Source organism: Salvelinus sp. IW2-2015, linkage group LG4q.1:29 (assembly GCF_002910315.2).
Source record: "Salvelinus sp. IW2-2015 linkage group LG4q.1:29, ASM291031v2, whole genome shotgun sequence".
NCBI lineage: Eukaryota > Metazoa > Chordata > Actinopteri > Salmoniformes > Salmonidae > Salvelinus > Salvelinus sp. IW2-2015.
In genome coordinates this window covers 30,478,216-30,496,176 of record NC_036842.1, presented here as the reverse complement: position 1 = coordinate 30,496,176, position 17,961 = coordinate 30,478,216, and the positions used below count along the sequence as shown (strand labels likewise).

Genomic DNA, 17,961 nt, shown 5'->3' with positions numbered 1-17,961 from the left:
ATTAACAAATTTAGCCTAAGAAACAACGTTCATGAAATCGAACTTGCTTGTAACAGACAACATTCATATACTGACTATCTCTGAAACTCACTTATATAATACCTTTGATGATATAATGGTAGCAATACATGGTTATAACATCTACAGAAAAGACAGAAATGCCAATAGGGATGGTGTTGCGGTCTATATTCAGAGTCATATTCCTGTAAAGCTTAGAAAGGATCTCATGTCAAATACTGTTGAAGTAATATGGCTACAGGTTCATCTGCCTCACCTATAGCCCATTCTCGTGGGAAGCTGCTATAGACCACCAAGTGCTAACAGTCAGTATCTGGATAATATGTGTGAAATGCTTGATAATGCATGTGATATCAACAGAGAGGTACATTTTCTGGGTGAATATTGACTGGCTTTCATCAAGCTACCCACTAAAGAAAAAGCTTCAAACCCTAACCAGTGCCTGCAACCTGTTTCAGGTTATCAGTCAACCTACTAGGGTAGTTACAAACAACAGGAATGAAATCATCCACATCTATTGATCACATCTTTACTAATGCTGCAGAAATCTGATGTAAAGCAGTATCCAAATCCATCAGATGTAGTGATCACAATATGACAGCCATATCTAGGAAAACCAAAGTTCTAAAGGCTAGACAATATAGTGTATTAGAGGTCCTATAAGAGGTTTTGTAGTGATTCCTATGTGGATTATGTAAAGAATATTTGAGGTCTGTGGTGTGTAATGAGGAGCAACCAGATGCTGCGCTTGACACATTTATGAAATTGTTTACTCCAGTTACTAATAAACATGCACCCATTAAGAAAATGACTGTAAAAATTGTTGAATCCCCATGGATTGATAAGGAATTGAAAAATGTTATAGTTGAGAGGGATAAGGAAAAAAGGAATGGCAAATAAGTTTGACTGCACAACCGATTGGCAAACCTATTGCAAATTGAGAAACCATCTGACTAAACAGAACAAAAAGAAGAATAAACTATACATATGAGCTGTTTTGTTAGACTTTTGATCTTTTGATCATAGCATGCTACTGGAAAATATTATAGCTTTACACTGCCTGCTATATTGTGGATTGAGAGTCTAACAGAACACAGAGGGTGTTCCTTAATGGTAGCCTCTCCAACATAATCCAGGTAGAATCAGGCATTCCCCAGGGCAGCTGTCTAGGCCCCTTCCTTTTTTAAGTCTTTACTAATGACCTGCCACTGGTTCTGAGTAAAGCCTGTGTGTTTATGTATGCTGATGACTTAACACTATACACTTCAGCTATTACAGTGAGTGCAATCACTGCAACACTGGGCCTCCCGAGTGGTGCAGCGGTCTAAAGCACTGCGATGAGGTGTCACTACAGACCCAGGTTCAATCCCAGGCTGTGTCACAACTGGTTGTGACCGGGAGACCCATAGGGTGGTGCACAATTGGGCTAGCGTTGTCTGGTTTAGGGGAGGATTTGGCCAGGGGACTTTACTTGGCTCATTGCGCTCTAGCGATTCCTTGTGGCGGGCCGGGCGCCTGCAGCCTGACTTTGGTTGTCAGTTGAACAGTGACACATTGGTGCAGCTGGCTTAAGCGGGCAGGTTTGGCGGGTCATGTTTTGGTAGGACGCATGACTCGACTTTCGCCTCTCCCGAGCCCATTGGGGAGTTGCAGCAATGAGACAAGCTCGCAATTGGATATCACAAAATTGTGGAGAAAAAGAGGGTAAAAAAATTACATTTAAAAATCACACTTAACAAAGAGCTGCAGTCAGTTTCAGAATGGGTAGCAAGAAATAAGTTAGTCCTAAATATTTCAAAAACTAAAAGCATTGTATTTGGGACAAATGATTCACTAAACCCTAAACCTCAACTAAATCTTGTAATAAATAATGTGGAAATTGAGCAAGTTGAGGAGTTTGGAGTAACCCTGGATTGTAAACTGTTATGGTCAAAACATAACGATGCAACAGTAGCTAAGATGGGTAGAACTCCATAATAATGCGCTCCTCTGCCTTCTTAACAACAATATCAACAAGGCAGGTCCTACAGGCCCTAGTTTTGTCGCACCTGGACTACTGCCCAGTCATGTGGACAGGTGCCACAAAGAGGGACAGCTGGCCCTTAAATGTACACGTAGAGCTAACATTATACGCATGTCGATCTCTCATGGCTCAAAGTAGAGAAGTATGGACATGTTGAATGCACTAAGCTGTCTGTTTAAACTACTAGCACACAGCTCGGACTCCTATGCATACCCCACAAGACATGTCACCAGAGGTCTCTTCACAGTCTCTAAGTCCAGAACAGAGTATGGGAGGCACACAGTACTACATAGAGCCATGGCTACATGGAACTCTATTCCACATCAAGTAACTCACGCAAGCAATAAATCAGATTTTTTTTTAATTATAAAAATACGCCTTATGGAACAGGGAGGACTGTGAAGAGTCACACACACAGGTACAAACACACACATACAAACACACATAACATACAAACTATACACATGTACACCTGGATTGTGTGTAGTAGTAGAGTAGTGGCTGGAGGGCACACACTTAATGTATTATGAAATCTGTTGTGAAATCTATTTTAATGTTTAAAAATGGTATTATAATGCCATGTCTACTGATAGAACATAGGTATTATAATGTGTATTACTGACTTAATTTTGGCTGGACCCCAGGAAGAGTTCCTGCTGCTTTGGCAGCAGCTAATGGCGATCCATAATAAATTAAAATACAAATATTCTCTCTGCTTTTGGACACTTGAACAAATGGCGGAGGCGCTCGTGAACGCGCAAATGGAGGGGCGAAGCGAAGGGGGTGATTTGGGATTAAGCTTCTCTCTCCCTCCACTCCCCTCTGTGTCAGACAGAGACGTATTAACAAAATCAACAGAGCGAGTATCTGAACGTTTACAGGATTATAGAATTCCCGTTCCAGTCTGTGTTGCAAATAAATAGCCGGATAAAAAATGGTGTACATTTGAAGCAGATTCCCGGGTGTTCTGCTCTCTGGTGCTGATAGAGCAGGTGATGAGCAGGTGATAGAACGGGGCTGTGGCTAACAGAGGTTACAGGTTATACACACACTATTACCCGCACCTTTAACCATCCATCATAAAAATTGAGGTTCCTCGGGCCGTGATGGAAGATCGAAATCATGAACCTCAATTAAACACCGTGTTTTTCGTCATGGGACAATTATTGCGCATTAACTCTTCCACTCTTGTTTTCAGACATAACTTTCAACATTAAGTACCAAGTCAGAGTCAGTTCATCACCTTATAGCTGATGGCATATATTAAAAATAATAAGGAGGACTTTTGGTTTTATCTGACCCGCTTTATGCGTTCACATTCTTATGCCTTTTACAGTTCAGGAGTGGCATGTCAAGGGTAACTTAAAACACTTGTATTTTTTACTCTATAGCCTACCTCTAATAACTCACATGGAAACTGCAAACTTTGCAGGCATTTATAACATTATTTATTATGGGTGTGCGCAATGCAAATAAGAGGAACAAGAGCCATTTTATAAAACTGCTCCATTGTATAAGACTGGGCTCCTGAGTAATCAAGATCAATGGTTGGAATACAATAATGTTAGAAAATAACCCCTATATGAAATAGTGCTAACGGTTAGGCATTATGTCTATTTGAAGTCACCTGTAGACGGGGGAAAAAATACGCATGGTGTGGTTTCCTGGTTTCAAATAAATTTCTGACGTAGAGACGTCTGTTGCATTGCATAAGGTGCTAGGCTACACCACAGTGTGAAGCTTCTAATTCAAACGTACAGTGAGGGCAGCGACGACGAAGGAGGAGTTGAACACAAGATCCGAGCAAAAACTTCCCTTGTCAATGTCTATGTGGGCCTCGCGGTGTGCAGCACGTCTGGGACAGAAACACTTCGGATTGTAAAAATAAACTAAAGTTAGTGACTAACAAAAGAGAGGAGCATGTACATTCAAACACGGAGACATTCGTTTGAGTTGTTATTCAAGTGTGTAACGGTTAGTTAAAATAATGGAAATTGGGGAAGTATGGATTTGCGCGTTATTGAACGACTTGGAGAGTGCGCACCCACGGAAAGGGTAACCACATGCAAACGGATTGGGAGAGGAGGACACTGGTGAAGAAGTGACTATTTAATCCCACAAAGAAATTGTGAGAGAATTGTGACAGGTATGAATAACGGCACGATAAAAGATGGGCCCCGAGAGCCTACTATTCCGGTGATTATGTTTATTTTAGGAGTGGTGGGGAATGTCATCGCCATCGTGGTGCTCCGAAAGTCTCGGAAAGAACAGAAGGAGACCACCTTCTACACGCTGGTGTGCGGACTTGCAGTGACCGACCTTTTGGGCACGCTGCTGGCCAGCCCGGTCACCATCGCCACCCGTGTGCAAGGGAAGTGGCCGGGAGGAGAGTCACTGTGTCAGTACTCCGGCTTCATCCTTCTCTTCTTCTTTCTGGTCGGCCTCAGCATTATCTGTGCCATGTCCATAGAGAGATACTTGGCCATAAATCATGCATATTTCTACAACCATTACGTGGACCAAAGACTTGCTGCGTTGACGCTTGCGGGAATCTACATCTCCAACGTGCTGTTCTGCGCGCTGCCTGCCATGGGACTCGGTAAGGTGAAAAAGCAGTTCCCAGAGACCTGGTGCTTCATCGACTGGCGGACTAACGACTCCACGCACGCCGCCTTCTCCTATATGTATGCCGGGGTGAGCTCTTTCCTCATCCTCACCACGGTCATATGCAACGTGCTGGTGTGCGGGGCGCTGATTATGATGCACAAGCGGTTCATCCGCAGGACATCGCTGGGTACGGAACAGGGAGGTCGCATAGCTGTCCTCAGGCGCAGACGGAGCTTCCAACGCATGGCCGGAGCAGAGATCCAGATGGTCATTCTGCTCATCGCTACCTCCGTGGTGGTTCTCATCTGCTCCATACCATTAGTGGTAAGTGATTTGACGCCTTGCCGAATAATTATTGCAATAGTTTGATTGATTTGAAGTTGCGCAACATTTTGGTCTCACTTTTGTATCTCTCGTTGTGTGTGCGAACTGTGCAGGAATGGATAACCTGGTACCGTGCAATTAAAAGACACGACACAAGTATGGGTTGTCTCGTCCCTAATCAATGCAAACGTTAATGCAAAGCACAGTGCGTTCTGGTTTGTGTGATGTCATTATTTGTTGTAACACCTTTACGCATCAGCATACGCATTGATAATTGGAGGGAGTATGCCCAAAATTAGATCCTAAATGCCCTCCCAATCGAATAAAGGAATTGAATAGGCTTAATTATTGTGTTATTAAAGTGTTATTGCTGTTATTGTTCAGCCGGTTGTCTGCTGATGTGTTGTTAGGCCTATTCAGAATATTAACTATAATGTCAACTTCTGGCACACTTGCGTTATAAACATTTCCTTACTTTGAGAAAAATAAGAACAAATAAATATAATTGATCTATTCATCTACCTTTTCCATTTCCATTTTAGTAATTTAGCAGACACTCTTATCCAGAGTGACTTACAGTTAGTGTATTCAGATAGCTAGGTGAGACAACCACATATCACAATAGTACATTTTCTCTCAATAAAGAAGTTATCCGCAAAGTCAGCGCTTTTTTTTTTAGATTGGCAGGGACTCTGCATCAGGGGGAAGCTCATTCCACTATTAGATTTTTTGTTGTTGCTTTTCTCTTTAGAAGCCAGTCACCAAAAAGATAAGGACTAACTATAAGAAAGAGAAGCCCTTGGGTTAATAAGATCTAATATTAGAGAATAGATAACAGGTAGGCGATGCAAATACTTCAGCCCTCTACGGGCTGATTTAGCACAAAGATAAGAAAGACAGGCTAATACATGCTTTTTGTGCGTGTACGTGCGTGTGTGCACCCGCGTGTGCGTACGTGCAGAACCACACCTCCAACCACCTTGAGAAATGCAAATGGACTAAGAAGTATACCGTTGCACCACCTAGGCGTAAGCCCTTCTATGTGGGAAGTGCGTAAGGTAGTGGTGATATTCCACATTTTAACTAGGGACCCCATTTTTTGGGGGCCAGAATTTCTGGGGACACCATTTTTTTCTCTAGAATTTCTAGCGTACCCACCCCAAATCAAATGACACAACCCACTGGGCATGTGGTTGAATCAACATGGTTTCCACAAATTAAGTTGAACCAATGTGGAATAGACCATGAATTGATGTCTGTGAAAAGTGGGAACCTTAAAATTGGTTAAATAACATTCAATTCATAACATTTGAATAGCTCTTATCAAAATTAAGACAACCAATAAATACATTTGCTAAATAAAATGTTCTTTTTTTCCAATTACCATTCTTAAAAACGTTTGTATATTGTCCCATACGATCATCTGTTCACTTAATTCTTGGTTCCCAAAAATGTGGCAGTGCAGTTCCCTGACTTTGAATACCACTGTAGGGTGTTAAATTGGGACTATTTTTATCATGATACTTATAGAAAATAATAGTAGATAGAGATTAAGTAAAAACAAAAATCTGACATTGATTTATTTATCAAGATGAGTCCCCATGTTGGTCTCAAAGCGGGGCGATGGCACTGTCCTAATGAAAACGGTGCTAAAATGATCATCTAGTTGACCACACACACCTATATTGCTTTACATTTATTATAATGGTTGGATGACTTGCAACAGGTGTAAATTGTGATCACAAAGTCAGACATAGCTACGACCAACCTTAAGATAAACAATTTTTTTACCAACAAGCTCTCAGTCTCACTGCAGAATTAGACATTCATCCACGTTCTCCAAATGTCAAATGTAGAAGTGGCTCCAAACGTTAATTTTCAAAGGGTTTTTGTTGGTCCTGTATTGTTCCATTTCTCCAAATGTCAAATTTCAAACATCTTAAATGTAACCAAATGTAATCTAAAATGTAATCTACGTAATCTCCAAAAGTAATTATTTATCATGAGAGGACCATAAACAATAACTAGTAATGCTGCATACTCCAAGAAAGGTTAAAATCTCACCTTTCTGGTAAAAAATTATTATTATTTAAAAAAAACGGTAAGAATGAGGCTTGGAATTAGTTGTATTTTTTAAAAATATACTATAATCAATTTAAAAAGCAACTATAACTGTATAGTTATAGTTATAGTTATAACTTATAACTGTAAAATACATATTTGTATGTTTAATGTTAGAGAAAATGTGCACATTTTCGAAACGTCTCTCTCAATCAAAATGTCTGCCCCCATCGCTGCGAATGTCTCACCGAGCTCTAGCTTGGCTTCCTGAACTCGTTAGGAGCTCACCTTTCATTTCATTTTAAAAGAAAGTCCTTTTTGTTTAAAATCTATGAATTATTTTAGATTACTGGCTATAAAATGATCTCAATGTGCTACAGCGATAAAACCACTCTCCTGCTGTGTTACGATGTAAGTATTCCAGGCATATGTAATGTTAGTGGCTGTGATGTAGGGTTTAGCCAGGAGTTGATGGATTGTTGGAAGAGCGAATGAAATGGTAGGTGAGACATCCCAGCGTCAAGTGGTGTCAGATTTCACATCCTGCTTTACACAGGCAGAAAATACATACTACTGTGTCCATGAGAATCAGGGCTACCGCTCAATGCAAGCCAGTTCGATCTATGGTGTCCACATATCGATTTAAACGTGAAAATGACGGTCAGAACCGATACCAGAACCATGCAGGTCCACAAAACAGGGGACTTTACATCTAAGAGATTTTTAAGGGTTAAGTTTAGGCACTCATTCCGGATGGTTAAGGTAAGGGTTAAGGTTTGGGATAGGGTTAAAACTAAAACCAAAAAAACAGTGTCCACACCCATCCAAAATGCCCTAGTAAAACCTTAAAGGGACAATCCACCCCAAACCACTAATTCTTATTATTAACAGTGTTAAACAACACTAATATGTGAAAACAATATTTTTTTGTGAACAAATGTTTCATTTTGTTGTTACAACAAGGTTTGTAGAAACATATGCAAAATCTTTTTGGAAAATCTACTACAAAACTCACAATGCAATGTTCTCTCTCTCTCTCTCTGGGCTGGCTGGCTGGCTAGCTAGGTAGCTAGCTAGAAAACATAGCTAAACACAATAATACCAAAGACAATATCAGCATGTGAAGTAGCTAACTAGCTGTAAAATCGCTTAAACAAACTGCACTGTCCATTTTGGAGTCTATCTCACTGAGTTCAACTTGCAGTCCGTCTCTGCCACTGAGCTATAAACGGCGTATCTGAGTTGCGTTGCTTTTCCACAGAGATCATTTTGAGGAGATGGAAAACTCCATTAGAATCGAATTGCGTGACGATTAATTTAGCAACCGCGTGACGATTAGCTTAGCAACCACGTGACGCAGCATGACAGCGTGAATGCCATGGGTCGACAGTCAGTTGGGTGGGGCGTTTCCCCATTAATTCTGTAAAATTTGTTTCCCATAGACATGGTGCATTGCAACATGGTACTTGAAGGAGAAACCTAGTTGAATAATTAGGTGCACTGTTTAGTTTGAGCACATCTAAGCGAAATCTATACTTAGTCATGACGATATAGACGGATGTGTTCTAGACAGTATGCCTATACCATCTATTGGCTGATTTGACCATCTGGAGTGCAGGTAATTGTTTTAAAAGCGTTATGAAATGTGATCGTGTGTTATCTCCTATCTCCAGTGACTAGAATTATGTATCTATGACGCATTCCTACACAATTTCCTGATTTTCACAAGTGAACCACTTAAAGTTAAATCATGGGTGAAAATTGTTATTTTACCTACTGATAGAACATAGGCTTTCACCAAATTGACAGGATTTTTATTTCTGGGTGTGGATTACCCCTTTAAGCCTTCTTGATGGTAATAGCGCTCACTGTTGCCCTATATGGACGGTTTTGGAGCCATTTCGCGTCATCCTCAGGACATGGATAGATGTCCAATTTCGACATCAATCTTGAACGATATCCCTGATTGTTACGTCCAACTGGTTCAACCGGCCCCAGATGTCATCAGTGGATTATTCTGTCTGTCTATACTTGTTATACAGGGAAACAGATATGGATTTTATTAGTTAAAAGCTCTCCCATGGTGACAAGATCAACTGGACATACGGACATAGTAAGAGCAAAAACGAGTTATGTCCATCCACTCTTAAGGGACCTGTCTGTCTGCTGCTCGGCCAGTGTCAAACATGTCCTCTGTACAGAGTCCTATAAGCCACCCTGTTCCCATGCACTGCATGGTAGTTACAAGAGGATACTGTAAGGACAGTGACTAGAGACAGTACATCCTGCAAGCTCAAAAACACTCAACAGAGAAAATGAACAAATTAACAGCAAGTCACTGAAAAGGATCAATGATATATAGTGTTCTATAAACCGTCCCCATGCCACATTTGAGAGTTAGTTACATGTAAAGACATACCCACTGGACACAGTACATTTCATCCTGCAAGCTTCAAAAACACTGAAAAGATGAACTGAGGACTTAAGGTCTGAAGAAGAACCTGTAGTCTATAATGAGATATTGAGTTCTAAATGTCGTCCCCATGCTTTGATTGAGAGCTAAGGACAGAGTCACTAGACAGTTCATCCTGCAAGCTTCAAAAACATGAACTGAAAGGCAGAAATTTTAATTTGAAGAAGACTGCTGTTCTATAATCAGTGTACCAGAGTTCTCTCTCCCACTGTATTTTCCAGGAACAACCCCAGGGAGTCACCCATATAATCTTATCTTATCATATAGTCATAACTAACCATGTGCCTGACAGTTATTTCACTTCACTTACTTTGACGTTGTCTGAGATAGGTTGTTGATTGGACCTTGGTGATAGCCAATAGCCAGAGACGTTCATATGATTGATGATTAACCTGGGGGTGGGGTTGTGTTTTCATTAGCTCTCTGCCCAGGCTTCTGTGCCACTGTCTGCCGGGCAGATACTAGTGCTGCTAGCTACGGTACGCTCTACTGCCCATGCCATGCTCATCTTATGCCAACATCACAACGCCATAGTCAAATAGCTTTGCTTTCATAGCAACCATGATAGTTTGTCATGTATTTATGTAGGTTTTTCTTGCGCAACAATAACAACAAATAACTGCTATGTAGGTTTAGGCTAATGATATTCACGTGTGCAGATATAAGCAGGTTGGAAAGCTACTTCAATAGGATTCAATTAGGATAGTACAACAGGATTCAATATGGGAATCCTATTGAAGCTTTAAAGGTACACCATCCTCAAAAATACACTGAATAACCAATAACCCTCCAACCCTGTCCCTATCCCTTCTTTCCTCCCTCAGCTGCGGGTGTTTGTGAACCAGCTGTCCATGGTTGCGTTCGACGCCCATTCAACTCCCCTAGAGAAGAACCCAGATCTCCACGCCATCCGCATTGCCTCCATCAACCCTATCCTGGATCCCTGGATCTACATCCTGCTGAGGAAGACTGTCCTGCTGAAGCTGGTGGAGAAGATCAAGTGTCTGTTCTGCCGTATGGGCTGCCGGGGGCGGGGCTCAGGGGTCAGGGGTCAATTCCGCTGCGGAGGTGAAGGTCATCCGAATTCGTCCATCGTATCCCGAGATTCACCGTCGCTGGTGTCCCGCGAGCTGAGGGAGGTCATCAGTACTTCACAGACGTTTCTTTATTTGCCAGAGGGGACCGGGGGGGGGTCTAGAGGGACAGGGGGAGAGGGAAGACCCAGGCCCCCGGCTGTGGAGTGCTCCCTGCTACAGGACCAACAGACACCAGGGGGGAAGGGGATGCAAAATGATTCCAAAAAGGGCACTTTAGGCTCCAGTATATCAATGAGGACAGATGGGACAGTTGACCCTTCACCTCTGAACAGGGTGCCATCGGTCAGAAAAGACAAGACTCTACATGTGACGTTTACAGACGAGACACTGAACTTACAGGAGAAATGCATCTGACGGACACAAACACAAACTCCGCAAGAGTGGCGGATAACACAGAAAAGTCACAGAGGGGAAAAAGGACGTCTAATAGCCTTAAAGGTTGGGACTTCTGAAGGGTTAAACTCATAAGGAAAATGTTTCCCTGTGTCGTGTTTGTACTCTTATAAAAACAACTACATGAAACAAATAAGACTGGGAGTTGGTTGAGTTCATCAGTGATGCTCCTAACTGAAGCATGATGTCCTGTTTAGGGTTCGGTCAAAATGTCACACGGTGCCAAAGTGGATTGTAGGAGATTGGATCTATTTACATAGATCATATATTGGATCTATTATATATGTCACATTCTTATTACAAGAATACCAATATAATATACCAGCACACACATCAATAATGAACATAAAATGTAATTTCAACTTTATAAAGACAATAAGGAGATTTCATTGCATTTTTCAAAAACTCAAACCCACTGAAAGGCACTAAATGCTACCATGCTATCATAGTGCTATCTGAGATCCTTGGGACGTCCACACCTCCTAAACCCTAAATAAACCAGAACATTTTAAAATTTCAACTACAAAGAGGTAGGGACATCCCAACAATCCCAGATAGCGAGGACCACTGCTTACCACTGGCCTCCACCAATACAGTTGTTGTGATACACTGTATAGTCCTGAGGCTACAATGTGAATTGTGTCCCATAACATCATTTTATTTCAGAAAGAAAAAGAAAATACATGTTTCTTCTCTGTGAGAAGGTCTAGCTAGTTTGTATCCATGTCAAATTGCTACAAAATGGATTGAAATTGTATGCTATATTTCAACATTTGCAAACAATTGTATCATATTGGTTGACTTGGCAGTTTCAAAACAATGCCTGAAATATAAAAATCCAGCAAAACTATTGAGCATATAATCCCATGCATAAGACTAAAGACTCAAAACTCAAAACAACAAAAACAAACAAAAAGACCCATTTCAGTCCATAAGATCCATTCTAGTCCATATGATTCATTCTAGCCCATAAATCCTTAGAGACAGATCATAGTCCCCGTGCTTTGACCAACTGATCCTGTGATGAAGAGGGTGTGTCCCCTGACCCCTCCTCCTCCACAGGTACCTCCCTAGAATTCCCCTCAGCGTCGACAACCACGACTGTCCTCTTCAGTTCCTCATAGTGTCTCTGTCTCTCGGCTACGGCAGCGCAGGCCACAACCACCTCGTCTGACTCAAAGTCGTAGTCCTGCTGGAGTTCTGGAGGGTTCAGGACATCCCGCTGGGCCTCCTCCTCCCGCTGGGTCTGGTCTTGGGCCGTCTGTCTCTTCTGCAGCAGCCGCCGCGCCCAAGCCAGGTCATCCGACCAGAGGGGGCGCTCTGACGGACACAGGTGGACCGCTACCTGGAAGGACCTCACCGCCTGTTGACAGGATGAAGACCTTTGTGGTATTTTCCTTTCTGTTAACATCTTTTTATTGATTTAAGATTAACACAAATGACTGGTAATGAAGGACAATAATTGTTGTGGGGAAGATGAATGAAGTATAAAAATCCAGCAAGACTATTGAGCATATAATTCCATGCATTTCACTCTGTTACTTGTACTGAGCTTGTACAGATAGGATCTTAATTTGACCTGTATTGTCGCAGCAAAATAATCCTGCAGGATTTGGACGTTTAGTCCATAATGTTGCCTAATCGATGGTTAGGCTATTAGCTGGTGAAAATGAGGCTACATGAAAAGTGGAATAATATTAATATAACCATGTGTTAGTGTGGGTGTTCAGTGAATTTATGTAAATCACAAAAATTCTATGCATTTCCTGCGGCGCAAAAGAGTGATCAAATTAAGATCCTACAGCTTGTATGGTTGAAATAACAAAGGGGATTTACATTGCTGTTGTCTTTTGTTCAAATGACACTTTATAGGTGCATGGCATTACTTCCCCCCCCAATTAAATGATATCAGTGAACTGAAATGTGCTTTTGGATGATTTGCTTTTAATGTGGCTAAAGAAAAGAGATACAGTATGTTTCTAAGTTTAAAATATTAAATTAAGGATTTCAAAGTTTAAAATGAACCAGCTCACACAAGTCTATCTGTACGGACACCGAGCAACATTACGATATTGCACTCCTATGATTGCACCCCCTCACGACAAATTTGACTGACATCTCATTACTACTAGGCTAACCAAACATTGCATCAAGCTGCTATATGGCCATGAGAAGTACGCTAGATTGAAACTCTGGCTGCCCCTCGACACCTCCATGTTTCAAGTCCTGTCCACACTCCTTCTGAAGTAGAGAAACTCCCTCAGAGCTTGATGGTGAAGGAGGGTCATATTGGACTGTGCAAAATACAATCAACCTGAACCAGCCTTTTACTGATTACCTAAACTTACAACAACTTTGACTAACATTATTATCAATAAGCAGTATTTGCATAAAGCGGTTATGGCTATGAGAAGTAGAGCGAAATACCCAGAGCTCGATGAGGAAGGTCGTAAGCAGGCCACAGGAAAACGCAGCAAAACACATGCAGCCAACCTGACCCAGTCTTTACGACTGACCTGGTAACCTGACTACCTGATCAAAGCCTCTGAACAAATAAGTTATCAATCAGTCCAGCCCACTGATGGCACTAAAAATAAACATAAATACTGATTACAGGATTAATCTGACGGAGGTTACAGATCATTGATCAATATCAGTCACCATCCTTCATCCTAATGTTTTTCAGAGGACTTGATCAGGTAGTCAGTTCATCAGGTCAGTTGTAAAGACTGGGTCAGGTTGGCTGCATGTGTTTTGCTGCATTTTATTCAGAAGGAAGCAGCATTTTCAGATGTTTTACAGTTAATATGCCTCTAATCAATAATAAAGAAATGTAATTTCTCTACTACAGCACCTTTATGACAAAACATGTGAGGGTGGCAAATTATTTACACTTTAAATGATGAATAATGTAGGCTTTTGTACTGTACATCCACTAGTTAATATTTGTAGTATAGCAAGTTTTGTTCAATCTTTTCCATGACTTATGCTGGGGGAGTGAATACAATAGTCAAAATATAGCATATAGCAAATAAAAAGTCCAATTCAATTTGCAATGTTACTTGTAACCAATTGATTTATTTTCAATTGACACATTACAGGTAAAACGGATCCATTTTCTCATTATTTACAGAACAAAGTATTCATACATCAGCTGAGTCAGTTATAGAAACATCAATATAACTCACATTATACATGAGCATTCTCATGGTCTAAACAGTTGTTCCCTCACCCACTATTTGTTTACAGCTCCTATCGTCCCCCACATGACCAGTGAATGAACTCAGTCCTATAAAATGAATTACTGTCACAAACACATTCAGGGCCCATTTTGAGACGCTACCACAATCTTATGCTCCAGACTTGTTTTGAGAATTTTTGTGCCAGGTGTTTAAATGATTTGAATGGCTTTGGCAACATCACCAGATGTTTGCACTGTAAACACGTACCCTCAGTGTGGTTGACTTGTTGAGAGAACAAGGTCTGCTTTTACCCATAGTTGCTGCTTCTTTGCCTACTTCCATCGTAGTGATGATGACCAAAACACATATCCTACCAATTACAATGATATAGGCACTGTTTGTAGTTCTTTACCGAGAACAATGTATTGTCTAATGATTTCTATTGACAAAATGTTCCTGACGTGTAATGCCCTATTTAAATCCTAAAGCATCCCCTGAGGTTCATGTTCTAGTACGAGGCCAGTTCCCTCTGTCAGAATACTCCTTTAACGCTGTACTACTAGGGAATATGTTTAAGAGAGATACCGATGACGAAATGGTCTTAATATGATTTTAATAAAGACAAGGAGGATACATGAATCCTCTCAAAAACCTGTCTCCTCTTTCACAGCGCCTCTCTTTAATATCGCCAATAATAAACCCCTAAATCTGATAGCCTGTTTTTGTCATACAAAACCCCTTGAGTGTCCCATGAAAACAATCTTGCTATTAGAAGATGCCATTCAAATTCAATGACTGTTCAAGCTTCTAGGCTTTTCAGCATGGCCAGTCCAGGCTGACTGCACAGAGCTTTCAACGCTATCCAGCTGCTAGATTTCAGGCCCAAGGTGGACATATTGTTTTAGCAGCTCACCTGCCCCCTATGGAGGGTCATATGACACACAAATCCTAACAACTCAGCTGGAATTCTGGGAATACTCATGCAATATTATTTCTCTGTGGGGTTTATTTCTCTGAGTTACCGTGGAGACAGTTTCCCAACAGAAAAGACCAGTCCGTTAGTCATTATGAAATAGCACTTCCAACTGCGACTATGTTGCATGAAACTGCAATTCAAAAAGTTTACTTTTTTTTTTATAACAGCTTGACTGATTGACTCAAGCGAGAGGAGTTTTCCAGGGAGATCTTTTCCAGTCATCTAACAAAGATGTTCTGAATGTTCTCATAGACATTTCAAAAGACTAAGGGGCAGCTTCCCGGACACAGAGTAAGCCTTGTCCTGGATGGAAAAGCAAGCTCAATAGAGAGTCTCCAGAGAAAAGCTTTTTAGTCCAGGACTAGGTTAAATCTGTGTCTGGGGAAACCGGCCCTGAATGTGTCGGAGATAAATGGGACTGACAGACATATTCCAAAACACAACAGGATCCTCTTTTCAGGAGGAGGATTAATCAACATGAGTGACTATTGACCTCTGAGTGCCAAATTATGATGATAATTATTTTTGGCTACGCTCAAATTCAGTCTTTTAAAATGGCAGTAATATGAGAGCATTGATAAATAGTGAAAACATAACACACTAAAACAGAAATCTATTTGATTAAATCTACCTCTATCACCCACAGTCTGTTGTAGACTAAAGCAGAAAACCATAACGACATGCATAAGACTAAAGACTCAAAACAACAAAAACAAACAAAAAGACCCATTTCAGTCCATAAGATCCATTCTAGTCCATATGATTCATTCTAGCCCATAAATCCTTAGAGACAGATCATAGTCCCCGTGCTTTGACCAACTGATCCTGTGATGAAGAGGGTGTGTCCCCTGACCCCTCCTCCTCCACAGGTACCTCCCTAGAATTCCCCTCAGCGTCGACAACCACGACTGTCCTCTTCAGTTCCTCATAGTGTCTCTGTCTCTCGGCTACGGCAGCGCAGGCCACCACCACCTCGTCTGACTCAAAGTCGTAGTCCTGCTGAAGCTCTGGAGGGTTCAGGACATCCCGCTGGGCCTCCTCCTCCCGCTGGGTCTGGTCCTGGGCCGTCCGTCTCTGCTGCTGCAGCCGCCGCGCCCACGCCAGGTCATCCGACCAGAGGGGGCGCTCTGATGGACACAGGTGGACCGCTACCTGGAAGGACCTCACCGCCTGTTGACAGGATGAAGACCTTTGTGGTATTTTCCTTTCTGTTAACATCTTTTTATTGATTTAAGATGAACACAAATGACTGGTAATGAAGGACAAATATTTATTGGGGAAGATTTAAGGCTTTGAAAGGAAAGGTGTGTAGTTTTTGTGTAGTTCTGTCCTTGAGCTGTTCTTGCCTATTGGTGTTCTGTACAATGGCATGTTTTATGTGGAACCCAGGAAGAGTAGCTGCTGCTTTCACAACAGCTAATGGGGATCTTAATAAATAAATCAAATACCAAATACCAAAGCATTGACGTGATATGACCATTGGAGAAGCTTGATGAGTAAAAACAACTGTAGTGTTATGGTTGTCCCCAGGGGTCCTGTTTCTATGTACATTGCTAGTGTATGGTAATCAGACCCTTTCACTTGAAATAGGAATCATGGAAATGGACAAAGTTAAGGGAAGGTCTCTAATGTACATTTATGTTTTCAAACGGGGTGATTTGTGCTTTTTTATACTATTATCCGGAAAAGATTCAGGGCTTTGTTTTGAAATCAGATTTAGATCTGCTGTGACACCAAAAGAAGTAGTGGGTGTTGTTGGTCACAATGCCTGCTGAGAAGAACCATAAAACAACTCCAATGCTACAGAGAAAGTCATATGTTGACGGTTCGTTCATATTACAATCAAAGATCACTCTACTAGACGGTCTACAGTAATCATGTCAAAAATGTTGTACATCTAAAAGCCAAAGGACGTCAAAGAATCTATAGCACTCTATTTTGAGTCCCACCATCTGTAAAGAGTGAACAGTTAAAGTCGTAATAGATACGTTTCCTAGGATCCCTATGTTCCGGAAGAAATACGCTCAAAAGGATCCGGATGCAGGTCTGCCGTTTCTGCGTAATAATTCCTCTAATTTGAGGATGTGAGGAAGCGTGAGACTGGCAACAATGTGAAGCGGTAGCTCTAGTCTCTCTTCAGAATGTCAGCTACAACAAAACCTCATTCCTGTCACATTGGTTTCATTATAGAGAGATTCACCGCATCATTACTACGGCCTCCATCCATCATTCACCTGACCAGTCATAAGTACATAGATTTACACATAATTGTCTAACTCTGGAGGAGGGCAAATCATACTTCACATAGTAATGGGCTAATAAATCAAACCATTGCCCTACCGGTGGAATTATGAAATTAATCTCACTAAGTACTTTTCATGATAATTGTATAGTTCGCAAATTACATCTGATCGTGACCGAAATGAGTTGAATACCATTAGAAATGCATTGCTGAATCCCTTCCAGATATCTCTGTCCGAGCTCAAATTAATAACGAAGTATCTCAGACAGACCAAACTCAATCGACTCAAGCTTTTGTTAGGTGATTCATTCTAAGATGTGGCTGATGCAGGTTCAGTAATGACCAAGAATAACCTCATCCACCTCATTCTAACCTAAAGGCGCTGATCAGCATCAGTGTTTACACATCAGTAGATTAATAAGATATACAACTTTATTTATTCCCTTGGGAAATAAGATTGTTAGATAATAAATCTTAAAATCAGATAATTGCTCTTATCCCTTTACCCTGCCCGCAACCTCGGGTCGAGCAATAGCCAGCTCCTCCACGTCCGCCAGGACCAAGC

The 17,961-nt window shown here is 41.3% G+C and overlaps 2 protein-coding genes across 4 annotated transcripts in view; one reads left to right on the top strand and one right to left on the bottom strand.

Annotated features, from left to right (window-relative positions):
* The first annotated feature begins 3,806 nt into the window (after positions 1-3,806).
* LOC111961800 (prostaglandin E2 receptor EP4 subtype-like) lies at positions 3,807-10,991 on the top strand. Its single transcript, XM_023984336.2, has 2 exons — positions 3,807-4,972; positions 10,331-10,991. The coding sequence occupies exons 1-2, from the start codon at positions 4,190-4,192 to the stop codon at positions 10,955-10,957; spliced, it is 1,410 nt and encodes a 469-aa protein (XP_023840104.1). The 5' UTR covers positions 3,807-4,189; the 3' UTR covers positions 10,958-10,991.
* A 3,063-nt stretch (positions 10,992-14,054) lies between these two features.
* LOC111961801 (tetratricopeptide repeat protein 33) overlaps positions 14,055-17,961 on the bottom strand; it is a 54,188-nt gene continuing 50,281 nt past the window's right edge. For all 3 annotated transcript variants that reach the window (XM_023984337.2, XM_070442802.1, XM_023984339.2), the window contains exon 5: positions 14,055-16,324. In XM_023984337.2, coding sequence (XP_023840105.1) covers positions 15,950-16,324 — 375 coding nt within the window. In that variant the 3' untranslated portion in view covers positions 14,055-15,949. The remainder of the gene's footprint in view (positions 16,325-17,961) is intronic.